General features: G+C 40.6%; 1 protein-coding gene across 8 annotated transcripts in view; it reads left to right on the top strand.

Annotated features, from left to right (window-relative positions):
* DLG2 (discs large MAGUK scaffold protein 2) overlaps positions 1-23,836 on the top strand; it is a 1,049,275-nt gene that overhangs the window by 808,048 nt on the left and 217,391 nt on the right. For all 8 annotated transcript variants that reach the window (XM_072850809.1, XM_072850805.1, XM_072850803.1 and 5 more), the window contains one exon: positions 2,025-2,181. In XM_072850809.1, the coding sequence (XP_072706910.1) occupies positions 2,025-2,181 (157 nt within the window). The remainder of the gene's footprint in view (positions 1-2,024; positions 2,182-23,836) is intronic.

The raw sequence follows: 23,836 nt of genomic DNA, 5'->3' as shown, positions 1-23,836 counted from the left end.
AGTATTTTTGATGTGTAGGACTCAAAGACGACAAGTGTCACCGTATCAGTTTGTGGATGAGGAAATTGAAGCTGGAAGAACAAATTACTTGCCAAGATCACTCAGCAGCGCATGGGCTAAGCGGGGGAAGGAATCCACGCTTCCAGCTCGCTGTCCTAGTTTTGCTCCAACCATCAGGCCACTCTTCCTAATTAAAAACCTGTTTAGACTTCTTAGATCTGGATTAAATTATGTCTAACCTGCACATATTTAAGAAGGTGCTAAAAGTGTTGCTACAAGGCAAATCAACGGCAATGATCCAAAAGAAAAGAAACCCCCCTTTATTTTCTGATTGGTTAAAAATACTTCAAGAATATACAAACTCAAGACAATACGTCTCTTTCTCACAGCTGTATTTTTAAAGGGTTGTTTTCTGAATATACAGTGCTAACAAAAAGTTATAAGATGGAGGACCATATGGAGTAGGACTAATACTTTCACTAAAGGTTACAATCACCTTTAAAAATATTATAAAAAATTTGCTTTAGATTTTCTTTCAAAAATATTAAGCTTCAGTTTCAGAAAGTTGAGATGTTATTTAAAGATCATGATCAAGCTGGGAATACGGTTTGAACATTAGCACTGGGCAAAGATGAACAAACACCTACTGATTTTGGAATTATCATGTAAAGGTTAAGTCCCCATGTATACAGCCATAAGACTTAACTCACATCAAATAAGACATCCCTTGATACATCACTTCTCTCACTCTCTTTTTTTTTTTCTTTAAAAACAAAATGGAAATGAAAAAAAAAATTCTTATGATGTAGAACTGTTATACAGTACACAGGAAATACTGGATCTTTTTCACAAGAAGCATTCTGGAGCATGTTTCTGTAGATGTTGTGTGTGTGTGTTTACAATTGTCACTTTGCTGGTAACTTGTAAAATTTGTAAAAATTGAGAATTAGAACATCCTATTTCTCTGTGAGGAGTCACAGACACATAAATGTATGTGTTTGTGAGTATTTGCAGGGCCGGGCTTAAGATTTATACATACTAATATAACAGCATTTACACTTTTTCTGAAAAGTAAATTGTTAGAGGGATTTGAAATGGGGTAAGTACCAATAAATATGGGGGGGGTGTATGTATATATGGTTGTGTGTGCTTGTGTGTCCAAGGGAGAGACAGATCTGAGGCCTCGTATGTAGAGTAGAGCTTGGGAACCGGAATACCCGGGACACTTTCTCAAGGATGCTACCCTGATTGCTTAGGAAAGTCATCTCTTTCTGGACATAAGTTTTCCCATCACTAAATTGCCTGTTATTATGTTTACATCCTTAGGGGCATATTTTCAATTTACATATGGAAAGTGCTGTATGAGATGTAGCTGTTATTATTTATTGATTTCCATCATAATGAACAACTTTTTAAACCAGTAAGACAAAAGCAGCTATCCCTCAGTCTGCTTCAGTGACAAAGCTGCTGTGACTTTACAATTGCAAGCTCCTGATAATGTCAAACTTCATGAGATTCTGCTCTATTAGCTTGATCATGCAAATGTTATTTGCTCCAAATCTGTCAGGATCAAACACACTTGCCATTGCTTTGCCTAGAGTTTTACATTTTTTCTTTGTTCATTTGTATAAAGAGCAAGACTAGAACTTAAAATAAAAAACGTGCCACGTAAAGACTGATTCTACTTGTATATATAGTATTGCTATAAATTAGATTATAAAATATCTTCAGTGTTTTGGTTTTTCTTTTAATAAATCCATTACTTAGTGAAGATGACTCCAGTGGGCTAAAATTAATAGAGATGTTTGGATTCAACCATGAGGACAAAAAAAATAAATAATGCTGGTTAATTCCTACCTTATCTGTTCTCTAATTAACAGATTTATCTCATTTGTTAAATAGTTTATTTAGGCAATAACAGGCTATTGAGTCTTAAGCAAAACACAGTATGCTTAAGATGCCTTGAAAAATGTGTACGCACTAAGTTTTGAATGGATAAACATTATCATTTTGTTTCTATACAGAGAGCCTCGAAAAATCATCCTGCACAAGGGCTCCACAGGACTTGGTTTTAACATTGTGGGAGGAGAAGATGGGGAAGGCATTTTCGTGTCTTTCATCCTAGCAGGCGGGCCTGCCGATCTCAGCGGAGAACTGCAGAGAGGAGATCAAATTTTGTCTGTAAGTATTTGTGTTGGGCTTCGCTGGCCAACTGCTTAATCTTCTTCTTTGTCTATACTGCAAGGGACACAGAAAGAAGTCTTTTTGGGTTCCATGTTGTGAAATCCAAGCTGGAAACAGTTTATCGCTGAATATTTTGTTTATTTGCTCTTGGTTTTTATTGCATTTGTTAGTGGTGTTACCTGCACTTAGCTCAGAGTGAGACTTTTCTCTGCTTAATGCTAGCTATAATCTGGCAACACCGCAGAGAAGACCTAAACACAGTGCAGACCTCAGCATCTCCCAGTTTAGCCCATCATCCAGTTCCATTTTGCCCAAAATGCACGACTGAGTCCAAAGATATTTCTCAATTTCAGCTTTTCTTCGAGGAGAAAAAGCAGTGGGATGAACTCCTCTAGACTGGGGGTGCCATCTAGTGTGCACTACACTGCTTAGCAACTGGCCCAATACAAGAAGGAGATTAATTAGGTTATGTTAATTATCTCTGTGCCTCTAATGAATTTGATGATCACTCTGAAATTCATTTTCAAATTTTAGGGGATAAAAGGCTTCGTAGCCTGAGGTTATATTTTGCATATTTAGTCTCAAAAACATCGTTTTAATTTTTCTTTCATGTATATATTGATAGCACACATTTAAAAAACAGAGCATTTATGTTTTAGGCTCTGTCGAGTAATTGAACATCTGACTGAAACAATCTGAACGTAAAGGATTTTGAATGACAATGAAAGCCTTGAAAATGTAGTTAAATATCTATTCACATTACACCGCCTTACAGAAAGAAGAAACTAGCCCAAATTGATAACAGTTGTGGCTGTTTCATGTGAAGTACATAAATAGCCTTAAGGCAAAGAACGGACACACAGGAATTATTCATCCCAGATGAGTGACGGACCCACTAGGCTGCAGGGTCACTCTCACGGCTGCTGTCGTGCTTTCTGTCCCTGTGAATCTTGCACCCTTGCCTGCACTTTGGTTAGCATCGGGGTGGAAGGTGGCTTTAGCCTGGATGCTTTGTGGCATGGTTACGCAGCACTTTCCTGGGAAAAGTTTAAATCCCTTCATGAGGAAGCTGGAACTGGTTTTCCTACATTGCTAAGGAGTATGTTGGCTGCTGGCCTCTTCTATGAAAAGTGAATTTACCTTCCATTTGTCAAAAGTTTTGGTGTGAAAAGGTGGCTGGGGCCGCTTTGTGTTTTATGGAATATCTGGTGAGTCAGCACGAAAGGGATGCAGTAACCTGAAGTTGCGAGGACTGTAATAGTATATTTTTATCTAGACCTGTTCCTTGAAAATGCTTTAAGCAAATTGAGAACGGGCAAGTAAAAGATGTTCAAGTGCCTTAGAGAGATCCCTAAGTAGAAAGTTCATAGGAAACTGCAAGAAAACCAAAAGAGACTCTTACAAGGTTATCAACCTGAAGAGATAAGGAAGGCAAATGAGAACGCAGACAAGAAACCCAAAGAATAGAAATGGAAATTTCTTCAAGACAATTATGCAATTTATTTTTCTTTGGCTAGATGCAGCAAAATAGGGCTGACTGGAGGAGCACTATGAGATCAAAGCCTTTCACAGTACATAGTAATCAGAAATCCAGCAGCCCAGATACAAATTTAAAATTCCTTTTTCCTTTATTTTTAAGTAAGGGTATATTTAGCACTGTAGCATGCTGGCCCCGTTGAATTTTTAACCCTGATTTTTGCCTGTTTCGTAGCAATGTTTCCCATAAATTCTAATTAAAGTCACCAGTGTTGCTGCAGCATTTACTTATCATGCAAGAGTAGTTTATTTGATCATTCAGCAGAGAGGGATGGAAATTATTACTAAATTAGACTGAGTGCATATCCCCAGGCAATCACCAAGCCAGGCACTGCTGACTTATTTAGTCACAAATAACTATTATGAACCCATTTTTCCATATTGAAATGAAACAAATTTAATGCACAGGATACTTTTAGAGCTAGATTAATCTTAGACAATTGTCTGGTGAAGGGTCCCAGACACCTTGATTTTATAAGGGCTGCACAAAGTAGGTCTGTTTATCTCTGTTTATTCTTTCTTGTCTCATCCTTCAGAAACACTTATTTCCCTACAGAAATAGTTTTCCTATTTATTTCTCAAAACATGACAAATGTCTGATTTACCAAGAACAAATAGTACCCTCAAAGCTAGTATTTCTAATTAACTCAGGCTTGGTTAAATTTCTTTCAGACAGGAAGCATAGTAAGTGATTTAAACTTTGCAGATCTGGCTTTAATTCTCTGATTTTGCTGTTGTCCTTCTACGTGACCTTAGGCAAGGTGCTTTATTTTTTTTAAGCCTCGATCTTCTGCATAGAAGAGGAGGATCACAGCAATTTCCTAATTCATGCCTGTGCTGTCAATATGGCAAAGTGTTGACTGGTTGAGAAATGTGTATACTCACCTTTGGGAAGGTACCTATAAAAATACCTTAAAAAGACTGCAAATCCATGAGTTAGACCCAACAAAGCTAGGAAGATGCATTGCCTTTGGGTGACACACAGGATATATATAATCCCAGAGTCAGCCCATAAGGCTTGGACAAATCCAATAACCTCTCTGCCTCTCTTTCTGCCTGCTCGCTGTTATGTGATAGGGAGGGGTCCAAGCCTAAAGCCCTCAAGGGGCTCTAGGAAAGATTGTGCCACAATCTTGGCCCCGTGGATGAGTGAAATTTGAGTTATTTTTTCCCAAAAGCCACCAGATGGCACCACAGGATCATTAATGATATAGAGCTGCCTTTGGAAACTGGCTAAAATCTTAGGCGAAGCAGTGACAGCCGTATTTTTCTGTTTTCAGTTCATTGACTGGAAATGTTTAAAACTTATCTCAGAAAGCAGGCCGATATTCCCAATGCTTCTGTGCAGAGAGACAAAATTAATCATATTTGAACCTTGAAGGCAAATTGAAAAATAATGGAAAATGTTCCATTTCAAATGGTAAAACATTTCAAAAAGCAAGAAAAAAAGAATTATAGTGTTACATTCATGATAAGCTGCTTTTTTCCCCCTAAAAGGTAGGATTTTTTTAATGCTGGTTTCTTCTTGCTAGAATTCATTATGCTGTTGTGAATTACCACCAAACTAAACATTTTCCTTCTCACTTCTGAATGTCTTTAAAATGTAGTAATGCATACATCACCAGTGTACATTCATCACCAAAACAGAATATATCCCTCCCTGTAGTATTGTCCTCTTATTAAGTATAATGTAAATATTATCAAGTAGCATTTTGAATACTGACATCACGACTTGATGTGCTAGGCACTGTGTACACACAGATTAACTTGCGTCTCAGATGTGTATAACCCAAACGAAACAGCTCAGAATATCAATGGAAGTATTATTGCAGTTTTAGAGCAGTGGAAATGAGGTGCCATTATGTTAACTGATTTCTTTAAAATCATGTGAGAAGTCTGGGCCAAGTCTAGACTTAGAGGCTGCTTGAACTCTGATGTAACCCCAAGTTCACCATCTGTTATGAAAATGCAGGCTCTAGTACAAATAAAATGTAATGTTCCTTGATGCCATCCTTGCAATTTAAAATTCCGCTTCCAATGCTAAGGGATGTATTGTCTATTAAAATAGCAATGGGAACCCAGTGTTGTTTAGTGAAAATCACCTGCCTGAGAACAAATGATTTCCAAGAGCCATAAGCTTAAAATGGCCACAGAGTTCATACACCCTTGCTGACAGAAAGCAGTACAAATCTTTTAATTTCAGGAAAGAGGTACAAAGGGAATACACTAATTTTTAGGGGAAATTCCTGGGGAGACAGGAGGAGGAATATGGTCCTATTCAAACAAAAATTGCCACGTCATTTTTTGCTTTACAATCTCAAATCAAAATTATGATAAAACATACCTACTTATTTTAGGTGTCTTAACATGTATGCTTCAAAGCACTTTCACTGCCAAGTGGGCAACTTTATCTATATGTACAGTACCTAAAGCACAGAGAGTTGGTTTACACATGCAAGTTCAGCAGCAAAATTCAGATTTACAGTTTACACACAAATAATTAGTGCGTATTGCTCCTTGAATTCCTACGATGACATTGTTTTTCAAACAGTTTTATAATTTTGCGTAAGACTGCATCAAGTTTAAAATGTATATAAAAGAGAGAATTAAGGTGAATTAATAGCCATAAGGAGGTAATAGCAAGCATTAGCATTTGAATCTTAACTTTTGAGATCACTGAATTCTGTGTCTGTGGAAAAGACTAAACCTCAGATTAAGATACTTAACTTTAGACATCTGCATGCTTGCTGGGTGTGTGGTTGCCATTAAAGTCAATGGAGGCTAGAGAATGATCCAGCTGGCCAACTATGAGTTGTGTAGAGCGAGTTGAATCGCTCTGTAGGCTTTGTGGCTTGTATTGATTGGATATCCATTGACTTTAAACTTAAACACTTACCACATGTGTGCATGTCTATATTTAGGTGTCTTAAATTGAATCTTACATTTCATGTGTGTTTGCCCTTATCATAGATGTTTGGTTTTTCACCTAACATCATGCTTGCTTCATCACAAAGAAAAGTAAAATAAAATTGTGGACCATAAAAGCAGTATCAGTTTTATTTCATTCTCCTGTAGAAATGCTTTAGTACTTTGTGGTTCACAGCAGGATGAAGTGTGGCTGGTAGCCTGAAAGTAGAATCAAGAGAAAAAGGAGACTGCTTGATCTGGAGCAAGATTGCTGCTCCCAAGCAACTCATCCTGCAGGTTACCTTAAGGAAATAAAACAAGTTTCCTGAAGGGTAATTGCTCAACAGCAACAGGAAAAATAGTAGAAAAAGAACAGGCTGCACTGTGAAGATGCAGGTAGTACTCTTGTAATGCTTCCATTTTCCCTACTGTCTAACCTGAATCAGATGAATGAAGTTAACTAAATTCTGTATGATTTGCCTCTTGATCTAGCATAGTACCAGGTTGTATTCATATATGGGGAAAGACAGTATCTTTTTTACCCTGCTGCTTTCTGAGAATCAAATAACTATGCATTGGGAAAGGGCTACCAGAAATATTCTGTGGGGTTTTCTGTCAGTGGTTCATGACGTTATAGACGGTTAGTTTGCAACATTGGTATTTCAGCATCTCATTTCAGTACTGCCTCTGGTCTTCTACGCAAGGTTCTCCCTTGTAGAGGGAAGGTGGTCTCCTATAGTGATCAGATATTGTCTTGTGTCTGTGCATTGTCCTGCTATCATTTTTTGTGAGAAGTTTCCTTTCCCTTATGAACAGTTTAAACACTTCTTTCTGCTTAGTTCATCCCACACAACTCCTACCCACCTTCTCACTCACATCTGTAGCAAAAATAAAGTATGCATTTGAACAAATATAATGTTCTCCAATTTCTACTCCAAATGTGTGCATATAGAGCAGGATAGAGTGTAAGGACTCTGTGCTTATTTATAGCAAATATTTATGCTTTATATTTGCTACAGTTAGAATTGACCTTCAGATTGACTTCCCTTACTTTGGTGCAGAGAAACTTTCAGCTTTCTAATTTAAAATGGCTTTTTGCTCATGGTAAAAGCAGTAAAACTACTTAGGGCAAAAAGTGCATTTTGTTACCTAGTTACAAAACTGAGAAAAATGGCAAATACCATTTGGGTTTACTTCTCAGATTTTTTTTTTTTTTTTCCAAATTGCAATTGGCTTGGAAAATGTTTGAATCATCTCTACAGGGTATGGAGTCTTTTCTCCATGGAGCATCAGTTTGTCACTCTTGTGTAATAGTGTTAGGATTATAGCAGCTAATCCCTTTGCCTTACAAGACTTATTTGCAGAGGCGCTGACCATATCCTTAGGATGCTTAATGCCCTGTGGTGGTGTGGATGATATATGACTCTGTCCTCTGGCATAGGAGAGTTTATCAAATTCTGTGGCCTTTAGCTGCACTTGTCCATAAAGACTCCCTTTATGTTTTTAAAAATAATCCTAATTAGCCAATGGGAAAAATATAACTATGTAAACTTGCTTGTTGTCATGTATAGAGGATTGTATGTTATATATTGGGAATGTTAGTATATAATCAGTGCAGTGATTTAAAAGGGTAGGTCAAGTCACATGATCGGACTGTTTTAAAGAAGTAGAACTTGTTTGGAAATCAAGGGAGAATGTGTTGCCAAACTTATCCAAATGAGAAATACTGCACGGTAGGTGATATTTGTGATAGATCTGTAAAAAGAAAATCTCTGGAGAGAAAAAGAGCTGCGAGCACAAGTGCTGTCATATGTTAATAGGATAACACCAGCTAGAAGGGCAGGTAGATTAAGCTCCTTAGGAGCAAATAGTGGATTAATCTAAATTCAGGCTTTGTTGATATTGGGAAGCGCAGGGCATACAACCCTTTAGGCTCCCTCTGTAGCTAACAGAAAGATGTAGCCATTTCTGGAGTACAATTTACCTTGCCCTAAAGTAGACATTTTGCACAGATCAGGTGAATATTGTGCTGGAAAGGTGTCTATTTCTTTCCACTGATTATAGAGAATTTGGCACGACTTCCCTTTATTGAAATAGATCCCCTCCAAACTGACCAAACATTCATGAAACTTTTTGGTGGGGAATATGTAAAAAGCAAGTATAAGTCAGGTAGTTCCAGATTTTATTCTGACCAGTAAGGAAGAATGGCCTGAAAATGGGAAAATGAAACACAACTTGCCCTTGAGTGAGCAATTAATGTAGTGGCAAATTTATGATTTTGTGCTGGAAAGGAATGAGGAAATTCAGAAGAATAAGTAAGATGAACTTCAAAACCAGTCTGCTGTGCATTCAGAACTGATGTGGAAAATCCCACAGGGAGCAAGTTTTAAAGTAACAGTTAATTGAGAAGTTGTAGCTGTTTAGTTAAGAAGAAAATATTAAGAGTGGAATGATAGCGAGTCTAGTAAGAAATTAACCTCGGTACTTGAGAGCCTTTTGATGATATGAAACTCAGGTAATCAACATTCAAAAAGTCGAAGTTGTGTCAAGTTACTGTGGTTCTAAAAAGAAGTTCTAAGTTCTAAAAAGTTATAAATGCTAGGTAAAATTTTGGACAAAGTCAGAAGAGCAAGATGTAAAATGGACTCTAACTAGCAAGGATTAGAAAAGGTAGCAAGAATATATATGATGAGAATAGAAAACCAAGTAATAAATTAGTTTCCTAAACAGCTGGAAGAAAGACTACTTAAAAGAGAGACTGAGAGAGTTCAAATGTTTAGTGTATTTTTTGCTTTTGCTTTCTTTAAAAAAGAATCCATTACCATCCAGTTAGGGCAGTTATGAAGAAACAAAGACATAAGTCTGTAAACCAGACAAAGGCAAAAACCAAGTTAGAACTTAGACAAATAAGATGCTTAGAAACCAGCTGAAATTCATCCTCGGATACTTAAGGAACTATTCAAAGCAGACAATTCAGAATTTTCTTCAGGAACTCAAGGAATATTTGGAAATTTGGATTTTCAGCGAAGCCTCCGAGGCGAGGAGCTCTGAGACAGAGGACCACGTCGGGGGACCGTTGAGGCTAAACCGCGGCAAAACCGCGCAGGGAAGGGAGGAAAAAAAAAAGGGGGCATGGAGAGAGAGGGCTACCGCAGCCATGGCCCAGCCCCTGAGCAGGAAGGAGGGAGCTCCTGATGAGGGCCCGGCTCTGACTCAGCGTTGGCGGTGACAAGAGTGATGGCGGCAATTCCCTTCCCGTACAAGAGCAGCTCCCAGGGAGTGCGGCAACCAGGACGGGCAAACAGGGCGTGGGGCGGCAGTTTGCGCGGCAGTTTGCGCGGGCAGGGCGTGTAGGGAAGGCAAAGGCACCCTACTAGCTCAAGAGGAACTGTAAAAAGTGAGTTCATTCGGTAGTCCCCATCCTTCCAGAAGAAACTCAGCTATGGTCTTCACTCATCAGAAAGCGATGCCCTCTGTGCTCGCCAAAGTGGATATGGCTCCCCAGATGGAGCTCCCACAAAAACATGCGGCCACTCAGGTCTCGGGCTGCAGGGAGTGCCTGGGCCTCTCACTGTTCACGCATGGCAGCCATGCGGACAGCTGTGTGAGGTGTGACCAGGTGGATGATTTGCTCTGCATGGTGGCAGAGCTTCGGGAGGAGGTAGAAAGGTTAAGGAGCATCAGGGAGGCTGAGAAAGAGATCGACTGGTGGTGCCATGCTCTGCCCCCCTGAGACAGGAACAGGAGCAGCAGCAGCTACCAGTAAGAACCCACAATCAAGGGGATCCTCTACCCCCCCCCCACCAGACTGAAGGCAGCAGCTCAAAGGAGGAGAGTGAATGGAGGCAAGTCCACGCTCGTGGCGACAGGCGAAGGCCCTCCCTGCCCACCTCTTCTCCCCAGGTGCCTCTGTACAACAGGTATGAGGCCCTGGAGGTGGAAGGCCAGTCAATGGAGGATGGGGACGACAGTCTATCTACACCAGAGGTGTTGCCCAGATCAGAAGAACATACCTCTCGTATTAACACCACCTCCACAAGGAAGAGAAGACGGGTTATAGTTGTGGGTGACTCCTTTCTGAGGGGAACCAAGGGTCCAATATGCCGGACGGACCCTCCTCTTAGGGAAGTCTGCTGCCTCCCTGGGGCCCGGGTGAAGGATATCACGAGGATACTCCCTAGCCTGGTACAGCCCTCGGACTATTACCCCCTACTGCTCTTCCATGTGGGGGGCGATGAAGCTGCAACACGAAGTCCTAGGGCAATCAAAAGGGACTTCAGGACCTTGGGACGGCTAGTAAGGGACTCGGGAGCACAGGTTATTTTCTCCTCTCTCCTTCCAGTTGTGGGCAGTGACACTAGAAGGAACAGAGACACCCAATCTATCAACTCATGTCTCCGTGGCTGGTGTCATCACCACGGATTTGGTTTTTTTGGTAACGGGATGGCCTACACAGCACCAGGTTTGCTGGCGTCTGATGGGATTCATCTTTCTTAAAGGGGAAAGAGAATCTTTGCTCAGGAGCTTGCAGGACTCATCGACAGAGCTTTAAACTAGACTCGAAGGGGGAGGGGGATAACATCAGGCTTGCCTGAGGGAAGCTGAGGGACGACGTGCCACGGTTAGAGGGAGCGGGTGCCAGAGAGGGCACTCGGCCTGTGTCTCTGAGATGTGCGGGGTACGCTGGGGCACAGCTGAAGTCGAACAGAGTTGAGCTAGGGGATACTGAGGAGCCAAGTGGGAAATGCCAGTGAAATGCCTCAAAGCACACAAGGGGTGTTCTTCTATGAAGGAGACGTGGACGACAGCCCAGCTGAAGTGCCTCTAAACCAATGCACGCAGCATGGGCAACAAGCAGGAGGAGTTGGAAGCCATTGTACATCAGGAAAACTATGATATGGTTGCCATCACGGAAACGTGGTGGGATGACTCGCACAACTGGAGTGCAGCGATGGATGGCTATAAACTCTTCAGGAGGGACAGGCGAGGCAGGAGAGGTGGTGGGGTAGCCCTGTACGTTAGGGAGTGTCTGGATAGTTTAGAGCTCGATGATGGTGACGTTACGGTGGAGTGTCTATGGGTAAGAATCAGGGGGAAGGCCAACAAGGCAGATATTGTGGTGGGAGTCTGTTACAGACCACCCAACCAGGATGAGGACACTGACGACCTATTCTATAAGCAGCTGGGAGAAGCCTCACGATTGCTAGCCCTTGTTCTTGTGGGGGACTTCAACTTACCAGATGCCTGCTGGAAATACAATACAGCAGAGAGGAAACAGTCTAGGAGGTTCCTGGAGTGTGTGGCAGATAACTTCCTGATACAGCTGGTGAGGGAGCCAACTAGGGAAGGTGCCCCGCTGGACCTCTTGTTCACAAACAGAGAAGGACTTGTGAGCCATGTGATGGTTGGAGGCCGCCTTGGGCAGAGTGATCACGAAATGATAGAGTTTTTGATACGTGGAGAAGCGGCGAGGGGGGGCAGCAGAACTGCCACCTTAGACTTCCGGAGGGCAGACTTTGGCCTGTTTAGGAGACTGGTCAACAGAGTCCCCTGGGAGGCAGCCCTAAAGGGCAAAGGAGTCCAGGAAGGCTGGACATTCTTTAAGGAGGAAGTCCTAAAGGCACAAGAGCAGGCTGTCCCCAGGTGCCGAAAGATGAGCCAGCGGGGAAGAAGACCGGCCTGGCTGAATAGAGAGCTCTGGCTAGAACTCAGGAAAAAGAGAAGAGTCTATGACCTCTGGAAGAAGGGGCAGGCAACTCAGGAGGACTACAAAGGTGTAGCAAGGCTGTGCAGGGAGAAAATGAGAAGGGCCAAAGCTGAGCTAGAGCTCAATCTGGCTGCTGCTGTAAAAGACAACAAAAAATACTTCTTCAAATACATTAGCAGCAAAAGGAGAGCTAAGGAGAATCTCCAGCCCCTAGTAGATGGGGGAGGGAACACAGTGACCAAGGATGAGGAAAAGGCTGAGGTACTTAATGTCTTCTTTGCCTCAGTCTTTAATAGCAGGGCCAATTGTTCTCTGGGTACCCAGCCCCCAGAGTTGGAAGATAGGGACGGGGACCAGAATGGAGCCCCCATAATCCAGGGGGAAATGGTCAGTGACCTGCTGCACCACTTCGACACTCACAAGTCTATGTGGCCTGATGAGATCCACTCGAGAGTACTGAAGGAACTGGCAGATGTGCTCACCAAGCCCCTTTCCATCATTTACCAGCAGTCCTGGCTAACTGGGGAGGTCCCTGCTGACTGGAGATTAGCAAATGTGACGCCCATCTACAAGAAGGGCCGGAAGGAGGACCCGGGGAACTACAGGCCTGGCAGCCTGACCTCGGTACCAGGGAAGCTGATGGAGCAGATCATCCTGAGTGCCATCACACGGCATGTAGAGGATAACCAAGGGATCAAGCCCAGCCAGCATGGGTTCAGGAAAGGCAGGTCCTGCTTGACCAACCTGATCTCCTTCTGCGACAAGGTGACCCGCCTAGTGGATGAGGCAAAGGCTGTGGATGTTGTCTATCTAGACTTCAGTAAAGCCTTTGACACCAATTCCCACAGCATTCTCCTGGAGAAACTGGCTGCTCATGGCTTGGACGGGTGTACTCTTCACTGAGTAAAAAACTGGCTGGATGGCCAGGCCCAAAGAGTGGTGGTGAATGGAGTTTACTCCAGTTGGCGGCCGGTCACAAGTGGTGTTCCCCAGGGCTCTGTGTTGGGGCCACTTCTGTTTAATATCTTTATCAATGATCTGGACAAAGGGATCGAGTGCACCCTCAGTAAGTTTGCAGATGACACCAAGTTGTGCGGGAGCGTTGATCTGCTTGAGGGTAGGAAGGCTCTGCAGAGGGACCTGGACAGGCTGGATCGATGGGCTGAGGTCAATTGTATGGGGTTCAACAAGGCTAAGTGCCAGGTCCTGCACTTGGGTCACAACAACCCCATGCAATGCTACAGGCTTGGGGAAGAGTGGCTGGAAAGCTGCCCTGTGGAAAAGGACCTGGGGGTGTTGGTCAACAGCCGCCTGAATATGAGCCAGCAGTGTGCCCAGGTGGCCAAGAAAGCCAATGGCATCCTGGCTTGTATCAAAAGTAGTGTGGCCAGCAGGACTAGGGAAGTGATCGTGCCCCTGTACTCAGCACTGGTGAGGCTGCACCTCGAATCCTGTGTTCAGTTTTGGTCCCCTCACTACAAGAGAGACCTTGAGGTGCTGGAGCGTGTCCAGAGAAGGGCAACGAAGCTGGTGAAGGGTCTGGAGCACAAGTCTGATGAGGAGCAGCTGAGGGAACTGGGGTTGTTTAGTCTGGAGAAAAGGAGGCTGAGGGGAGACCTTATCACTCTCTACAACTACCTGAAAGGAGGGTGTAGAGAGGTGGGGGTCGGTCTCTTCTCCCAGGTAACAAGTGATAGGATGAGAGGAAATGGGCTCAAGTTGTGCCAGGGGAGGTTTAGACTGGGTATTAGGAAATTTTACTTCACTGAAAGGGTTGTCAAGCATTGGAAGGGGCTGCCCAGGGAAGTGGTTGAGTCACCATCCCTGGAGGTATTTAAAAGGCATTTGGATGAGGTGCTTAGGGACATGGTTTAGTGGTGGTCTTGATAGTGTTAGGTTTACGGTTGGACTCGATGATCTTAAAGGTCTTTTCCAACCTATACAATTCTGTGATTCTGTGATTCTGTGAAATAGAGAGAAGCTTGCCCAATTTTCAGTAAATACTTCTGGAAGAAATAATTAATCTATTTGCAGATACTTAGAATACAATAGAAGGAGGAATAATAGCCTCTATGAATTTTTCAATAATAAATTGTCAAGCGTAATTTCATTCCTGAAAGGAATGAACAGCCACATGGCTGGAGAAGAAGAAATAGATGTCATTTTACCACAAACTTGCTGCCCCTGTAAGCTGCCTATCAACATCTTCACACAGTGGCAGATCACAAGCCCCCCAAAAATTAGAGAAAAACAGAGAAAAGCAAAGATGCTGTCATGGCAGGATCTAATGGGAAGATCTGGGGCATACAGTGGGTTAATGCAAGCTCAGACATTGCCAATAACATTGGGAAGTTCTGGGATTTGAGGATGAATTAGAAATGGCAGTAGGTCTCTAAAGTCCTCAACCTGTTTATGTTTATATAGGACCATCTGGGTGCACAGTGCTCCACCTTTCTACATAAACTTAGTTTCACCTTTTACAATACATGCAGACATATGTCCAGTACTTGCTGTCATCATGGTGAATCAAAATCATTTCACATGACAAAACTGAATCACCCATACAACTTCCCTGTACAAAAGGAGATTTTTAGAGGTACAGAAGGCAACTGGACACCCAATGAACAGAAGCTGGGTGCAAATGCAAATTTATGCTTTCGAAAACCCTCTCTTTTATATATTTAAAGAAATGGCTTATTAAAAAAAAAGTCTTTTTTTTTTTTTCCCATGAAGCCTTGGAGTTTAGAACCTATGTCAGGAAAGCCCTAGCATCCTCCTTAACCATAAAATTCACTTTAATGAAGTATGAACTCTGCCACTGTAAACACTACCATCTGGAAATACTTACCCTTGGAGAAGAGAGCTGCTAGTAAACTGTTTTTCAGTGTTGTTGATAAATATACATGATGTGATGGCTGGAAGTTGAACTTAGACATATTCAGCCTCGAAACATGATGCACTTGTTTTGTAGTCAGGATAACTGGGTTATATTGCCATAGAAGCTGGTAGACTTGTCATTTTGGGAGTTCAAAATAAAATAGATGACTTTCTAAAATACAAGCTTAATGGAGCTTCTAGGGAAAAATTTACCACCTGTGTATGCTGGAATGCTACATACGTTGGTGACTATAGAGCTCCCTTTTGTCTTTTATTAATCTAGGAATCTGTCTTCCAGCTGGATTTCTCTCTCTCCCCTCTGCCCCCATCTTTCTGCAATCTATAACATATATTGCAATTGCCTTGATGCAGTAACTGTTTCCTAAATTAACTCTGACATTTCCAAGCACATGATCAGAACCTAATAAATTATACTAACAATTCTCATGAATAAGGTATGTCTCTTTTTGCCAAGCAGTGTTAGCTATCAGACCTGTGAGTTATGTGTCATGCAAAGCTAGTAAATTGGCCTAGACTAGAGGCTGTGTATTTTTTCCATGACGAAATCATCAGTTGCTTCTAAAACATTCATTTTACAATTGCCTCAATGAGTAGAAATGATCTGATGCCAGATTGCTCGCTCCTCAGCTCCTAATAGTTTAAGGAGGAGTTCACATTCAGTTCAAACATTCTGACTTAGCAAATTTTGTTTTAAGACTGTCAAACAGAATTATGTCACATCTGATACACTGAAGATTTGGAGTGAGCTTTACACCCCTCAGTGTAGCCTTAATGTCAGCCTCACAATGAAGGAAAACTAAAAACACAAATTTGAAAGCCAAACTGTTACTGCTGGACAAAATGGCTACATCCCTGAGCTTTTTTTATTCAGAGATTTGCCGCAGGCTGGACTTTTGCCTTGTACTTAAACAGACTAGACTCCAGGCATCATTCTGCTCTACTGCCCAGTAGGTTTTGGGTTCCTGAGTGATTAAAAAAATTATCATATGACACGAGCTGCAAAATAATAGAAATCAGCCATCCATTAAATAGGGTATTTGAGGAATATCTGCAATAATTTGTTGGAGGAGATTTTGGAGATCCTTTTGAAAAAAACAAGATAGAAATGCCCTTTATCTGAACAAGCAAGCCACCAGGACAATAGCAAAAGCAAAACTACTTACAGAATACAAGGGCTATTTCCTTTCCATTGGTTTTAAAAAACATGCTTTATTTGAGACTATGGAGCATCGTCTATTCAAAATGTTTGTGTCACATAACCCTAATCGGTAGAGCCACAAATAAACTATGAATATTGTGATTTAGGCAGTTTTAATATAAAAATGTGAGCATTTACTTCATCTAGAGCTGAAGATTCCAGTTAGCTACCATTCAACCATTGATCCATTGCCTCATGGTCACTGGATTGAATTCAGTGTAGATTTGCCGTGACGCAAGCCAGTGGCCATCTCACGTCTCACAGGCCACATTACCATATTCTGTGGATGTGGAAACATGGAAAAGCCTGTCAAGCAGAGACCAAGGCAAGGATTTCAGTTTTGGAATTTGCCACTAACTCAGTGCTTGGGATCAGGCAAGTCATCAATGCTCTTTTCTCTCTAAGCAGCCTCTAAAATTGTTTTACCTTTTTATTTCGGTTCCTGAGTACCTATTGCTTATTGGCTTCAGCTGGAATTAAGTTCTTATCATCTTTGAGTTATAAGGCATTTGTTAAAACGGAAACCTTTCCTTCGCTTTGGAAGCAGGAGCATTGCAATAATTATTTCTGCTTATACCATCCTTTGAAATTCAAATGTGAAACAAGAACCCTGCAGCATTATGAGCAAAACAGATCAATGGTAGTTTAGCTATATCCATATACTGGAAGGAAAAATACTTTTTAGAACTGTGTGGAAACCAAGGTATATGGAATAACTGCTACTAATAGGTGAATCCCTAAATGACCTGGGATGAGAGCAGGAGACAGGGAAATTCAAATGCTGAAAATAGCATTAGGGAGAAAGGATTAATTTGGAAAGTCAGGAAAGTGAATGGAAGTGACAGTCGTGTGTAAAGTAACAGCTGCAGGAGGGAGGAAGGACAGTTTGATATTTTATCAATTTGGAGTAGGAAGATAGCAGGAACTGCAAAGGAGAGTGAATGTGTGAAGGCACACTTGGGTTGAAAAGATGACACTGTAGTGAGACCAATGCGATTAGGTGGTGGCAGAAATGTAAGGGTGTTTGAGTGACCACGCAGGAGAACAGAAGGTAAAAAATCAGCAAATAGATTTGAATTTAAGACCTAATGATAAGCTCTCAATTTTAACATAAATGAATATTCTTACTAAGTATTGTGTTTGATGGATGAGTGTTTCATGTATAAAATTAATTAAAAAAAAAGTATATTTATTTTAAAATTAGTTAATAAATATTGGCCTGTGTTATTAGCTGGCATGGTACGCATATATAATATTTTTCATTGGTAATACCAGTTGTCTTAATATGAAAAGACTACATGTGCACCTCTGTCTAGACTTTACCATTTAGCAATGAGACAAAATGCCATTGATCACCTCATAGTTGCTGGATCACACCCAGTCCAAGTTGGTAATAGAACTGGTAGCTATTTAGTGACCTGAATGAAATAAGTTTCATGTCCACTTCAGTGAGCCTATGTGTCCTTTTCAAAAGCTATAATCTATTTCAAACCCAGTTTAAACAAGTGTTGAGGAATTCTGATGGAACTGTGGGGAAATGGCTCTTAAGCTGTCACTGCAGTGAAGTCTTCAGTGGAATTATTTCAGTCTCAAAGTTTGGCAATCTGGCATCATTCACAAAAACTACAGTCACGTGGGAAGCAGATGTTCTATCAGAAGGATTTCTGTACAGTGTGGATTAAAAAATAAGTCTTTGACTATGCTTATAGGCTTACCAGGTACCATTTGGAATGATTCATGTGGTCTGGTGAGTCATAAAGCTTGTTGGTTCCTACTGTAAATGCAGGGTGTGCAAGACACCTCTTCAATAACATAATGTTAATTTTCTTCCTCCTTCAAAGATGTAGTGCTTTCATACCTCTTTCAGCTGGTTTAGCTGTCTCCTTAAACTTCCTGCCAGAAAAAGGCATACTAAATTATATAGCTCGTACCCCTACAGTGGTTCTTGTTTTCCAGAGAGAGAAGAATTTGCCTCTAGAATGCCCAGCTCATCAAAGCATAAAGACCAGCTTACTAGAGGCAAAAGTCATAACTCTAAGGTAGCAAGACAAGGAAAATTGAAAAGGTCATTGAAATTGCTGGCCCATAAAAAGAGAAAAAGAGAGAAGAGGGATGCTGGGCATGGAGAACAGCAGACATGACACGATATTATGTTTTTAGTGGAGTTCAGGTTGAGATAACCACTGTGCCTATATGTGCCAAACTAAGCAGTTTTAACTGATCAGAAGAAAGTGTAGGCACAGAAAAGATTAGGAGAAGTGAGAAAAGTGAGAGAAAAGCAATAAAGTGAGCCTGAAAATTTAAAAGAAGCTAAACTGGAGAGTGAAGACTCTTCTCCTGTGCATTTCTCCTTTCTTTCTACTTCTAAACTTTTTCTTCACTTCGAAGGCAAAAACTCTCCTATATCGGCATTTCTCCCCGCGGGGTGCCGTTTCCGTGGCCGTGCCCCCAGCCGGGGTTCCCGGAGCTGCCCGCAGCGCCGAGCGTGCTCTGCTCCCCACCGGCTCCCTCCCGCAGTGCTCTGCAGAGCTTCAGCCTCAAGCTGGATGTGTGGCCTTCGCTTTGCAAAAAGATGGCCTGTCTAAGCTGAAAAAGATTGCTGCTCAAGGGCTGTACTTTGGCGGCATGCATGAGTTTCTTAGAATTCTTGTACTTTTCACTGGACTGTATCAAGTTAGAGCTGTGTGGGCCAATGTATAGAATGATTATGCCACCTGCTTGTGAGGAAAGTTTTCCCCAGATATGTTCAGGGCAGGTCATCCCTAATGTGTGTTTTTCCAATGTTCCCTGTCTTGCTGGAACACCGTACTTCCATCACCTAAGGGTTGATGCTATATATTCCATTTCTAATAACTAAGCAGGACTGCTGGGGAACATGGCTCAGCTTTCCTCTCATCTCTAGTTAATGTGCTTGAGAATGCTTAAGTTGACATCCAAAGTTAAGGCAGATAAATAGGGTTCTTCGTATCTTCTCTTAATGCAAACAGTGGCAATTCTGGCTGTAAAGAGTTGTCTTTATTCAGACTTCCGTTTGCTTTTTCAGACACAAAAAGCTCTTATTTTATGAGTTCAACAAATAAAAGAATTCAGCCACAACTTGAAAAATCTGCTGGATAGTTCGTTCCATGGTAAAAAGGTGCCATTTCTTCACCATTTAATTCACTATATCAAAGCACTGTACTATGTCAGTGACAGTTCAAAGAAGAAACAAAAAGAAATCCTCTATGTTTCCTCCCTAGAGAACAGTTGTGTTTTTCCTTTCCAATTCAACAAGACATTCCAAGTGTTCATTTAATCACTATACAAACACAAAATAAGGTGTCTTAAATAAATAAATGGCTAAATAAAACAGATTATTCTGCTAGCCTCTATTTGAATGACCTACGTATGAAGCATGCTCAAGCACTCTAACAGAAGAAAACCAGACTGCACTGTCTTTAAATGGCACTTTTCAGAATTGAACCAATCTATGCTAATATGGGCTATTCAAATATTTTAAAGGGAATATAACTCTTCCAATTTTAGAAGAGTTCGTTCTATACAAAATACAAATTTTACCTTTCTTTTAGATTATGTTTCAGTATTTAATGAAGTAGACAATGCTTTAGTTTGAGTCAATGAATACAAAGGCAATTACTATAATTACTGTGAACTATAACTGCATCTTTTTCTCCATCTCAGTTTAGTTTTGTCTGTAGTTTTAAACTATAATCTCCCATTGCGGCACTTCTCTATGTTTGTAAGCTTTCTTACTGCTTTTTTGCCACAGCATGCAGAAGAGACAGACATCTGTACAAGCTGGAGGCTCTTCTTACTTCCATTATGTCAAATTCATTTTGGAGTTGGGCATCAGAAATTGTGCAGTCAAATTCATTCTGGGCCAGGACATCAGGATTGTGCAGTCAAGCTCAGAACAGCAGTGCGACTTTGCTTATTGTATAATGCTTCATAAAGGAAGCCAGCCCATTTAATAGGAAAAAACCCCAAACCAAATCAAAACACCTTTGATATGTATTAAACTTTCCTGCACACACTTGCAGCTTTTCGTGGTATTTTTGTTTCTTTTACTGATTATTCATAACATAAACAGCATTAAATTAATTGAAAATAGTAACTGAAATCAGATTTTTACAATTTGCAATGTAATCATGTCAGGGAAAAACATCACTGCACACAATTCTTATAATTAAAACATTGTTTTGGAGGAAGAGGCAAGATGTAGCATTATTTGTTTTACTCCTTCAGAAACTTGTTCATTTTGGCCTGAGGGTAAGAATTTGATTAAAATGTGTAAATTAATGGTGTCTTTCATTGAGATTTAATGTTGCTACATGAATATGCTGTTTTTCAACTAGAAGGTTTGGGACTTCATTATGTTTGCTTCTAAATATTGGGAAATAATACCCAGAAATCAAGTTAGCATCTACTCTTCTTGTTCTTTAGAAAGTCAGACTAGCTTGTAAGTCCATTCTAAATTTAATGCCTATTATTCTGCAGTGTGATCCTGTCAGGTATTGGTGAGCAAAATAGCATGCAAACAGACTTCTGCCTACCTATTTGGCAATGATTATTTGATTTTATTCTGCAGTTGTGCATCTTCAAGAGGGAGATCACTATTTTGGCAGCCTAGTGTAGTCAGGTCATTTACCTGTTCAACATTAGTTAATCTGTTTTGTCTAGCTTGTTTATCATCTTGATAAAATTTGCAGAAGATAGAATTGATGTGTTATCTTCTCTCTGACATTTCTTTTCCTTGCTCTTTTGATTTCAGCCACTCAGACCTGTAAGTCCTCCTCAAGTGTCCATCCCAGCCTATATCCTAGCAGAAAAATGAACTTAATTTCAGAGAAATTAACTGACTATAATGTGTTGTGTTTGCACCTTAGGCAATCCATTCTTCCAGAATGAGCATGCAAAGGGCAGAAAGTAGTCAATTGCCATTTCAGTGGCTTCTTGTTGTTCTGTGGAAAAGTGGAAAAATGTTTGTGTAACTTAACTTTGGTGGAATTCCTGTCTTATATTTATATTCTTGATACATTATAAGGATCTTAGTATTGGATCACATATAGACAGAGCTATTGTTTTTCAGAGGAGAAGGAGAATAAGCATGTGGCTTCTTTATTCTTTCATGCATCCTCTCTTTCTACCTACAGAGAGATTATGATGATTTAGTAATGATTTTTAAAACTTCATGTTCTGTTAATACAACTCTGACAGACCACCACAATGTTTTCATATATCACTTAGGAGAAGCTTGTGTTCTCCTGAAGTCTACAGTCTTCAAGCTTAAGCCTAAACAAAATTACTTTTTTTTTTTTTCTGGACCTTCTAATATTGACGAGGTGACATCATCCATATCCATCGCCCCAGCTCAGGAGCTCAGGAATTCAGGAATGTTCCTTTAAGCTTTTCTGCTGTTCATCCTATTGCTTCTTTCTCAGGACTCTCTCAAGGACTCCAGTTATGAAAGGGAAAAACACATGGATAAAAGCCAAGCTCTCTATTAAAGGAAAGGTGACTTGGCTTCAAAGTTGTCTTCTTCAGAGGCCCTGAATCAAGGCTGAGGTTTTCTTTATGGCATGATAGAGGCACTGTGCTGCCTAAACCTAAGGATTCTGCTTGGGCCTCCACAGTACCGATGCTGTGACTACAATGCTGAGTTAATGAGTAATTGTAGTGCTGGTACATCTGTGCCCATGGCAATGTAGCATCAAGTGTCATAACACCATCACTGAGTAAAAGTAGGGCACAATACCTCTTTCTTCCACAGCAGTAGCCTAAATCATGCTCCTTGCAGGAAGTTCGTATTCTCCACAGAGATTGCAAACTAAGTCCTAATTGACACAATATTCCTCTGTAGGTGTTTTCAGCGTTGCGCATTAAACTACATTAGATTTTATGGCACTGAAAACTCTGATTCTCTCCTTTGTTCTTTTAGAATGCACTTAATTATTGCCTTTTATGATACTATATTCCTAGACTGAATTTCACCAAGTTTTTTCCGGGGATCTATGTTAGTCTTGCCACCAACTGAATTTGAGGTTTATGTCCACAACTTTGATGAAAGTATTTGAACCTTTGGCTCATTTTTTTGGAACGCTTCCACCAGCCATTTTTACAGCCACTGCTTTCAAACAGGAAGATGGGACAACTGAGAACTCTTGTGTTAGACAAATTATGAAGTTTATTATCTTACATTTGCCCTATGCTCAGAATTTCTTTTCAGGAGCATTAGAGCATTACTTATGAATAAAGATATTCACTTCCCTTTACACAATCTAGATAGAAATTGTAAAAACAACATGAATTTTGCACACTGCAGATGACAGAAATGTTATAGAAGTTATCAGACTGTATCTATTGGCATATAATTATTTGAAATATATGAGCCAAAGACACTAATACATGGCAGTACCAGAACACTGAATTATTGTCACAGTTTCCCTTCAGATTGTCTGTATGATTGTAACATGGGGATCCATACATACCTGTTTTCATAAAGCATTATTTTCTGGCACAGACACTTGCTTTGAATGTTTCTTTAGGTATGGTAGTCTTCCAGTCTGCACATCTACTACAAGGTCTCTATCTTGTACAAGCTACTTTAATACTCCTTAAAATGTTTTGCCCCTGTGTATACTCTACCAGTCACCCTCCCTCCTGTCTGCTGACGTTCCTCTCCTTGCAAAGTCACACAACATGATGGTGGTTCAGTACTGTGCTGCATCTTAGGCCCTTCGTACGCTGCCTCGAAGGGTCTAAGATACATGCATAGATCAAGCAAGCATTGCCAGCATGGTAATGGTATTCATACTTTCCAATGCAGAATGCACATACGGACAAATTAGCTAAAAAAACACCGTTACTTTTCTGTAAGGTAACTTATAATTAATTTCCTCTTTCACATCACTATTGTGATTATATAATAGGTCTTGTGTGCATGGGGATATGAGTAAGGTAATATAGGAATAGGTTATATTCTTCTGGTATGCTAGTTCCACATTTACTTGGTTGCTTCCTCAATCTAAAGATAAGCCAGTGCATAATCATTTTTGTATAACATGGAAATATTGCAAGAAATCATGCTTGTCTAAACTTCTAGATCTTCTATAGTTTTGAATGATATTAAAACAATATAGACAGTTGAAATTCAGACTATTATTTTATAAATGAGGAGAGATGATTTTTGTGAATAAGATGGGGAGAAATATTAAACGATCATCAAACTGAGTAGCTTAAACAGTTTTTGAGGAAAGACAGGATGAGTTGTTTAGGAAAATATGTGTTTTTTCCTTCCCTGTTATAAAGGAAAAAAAAAAAAACTAATTGAGGAAACATGGTTTTTTAGACCCTTGAACTGGGAAAACTTTGATTCTTATGGAATGATATTTTCAGAAATCTGAAAC

This window comes from Ciconia boyciana, chromosome 1 (genome assembly GCF_034638445.1).
Source record: "Ciconia boyciana chromosome 1, ASM3463844v1, whole genome shotgun sequence".
NCBI lineage: Eukaryota > Metazoa > Chordata > Aves > Ciconiiformes > Ciconiidae > Ciconia > Ciconia boyciana.
This window is presented reverse-complemented; position numbering and strand designations above follow the sequence as displayed.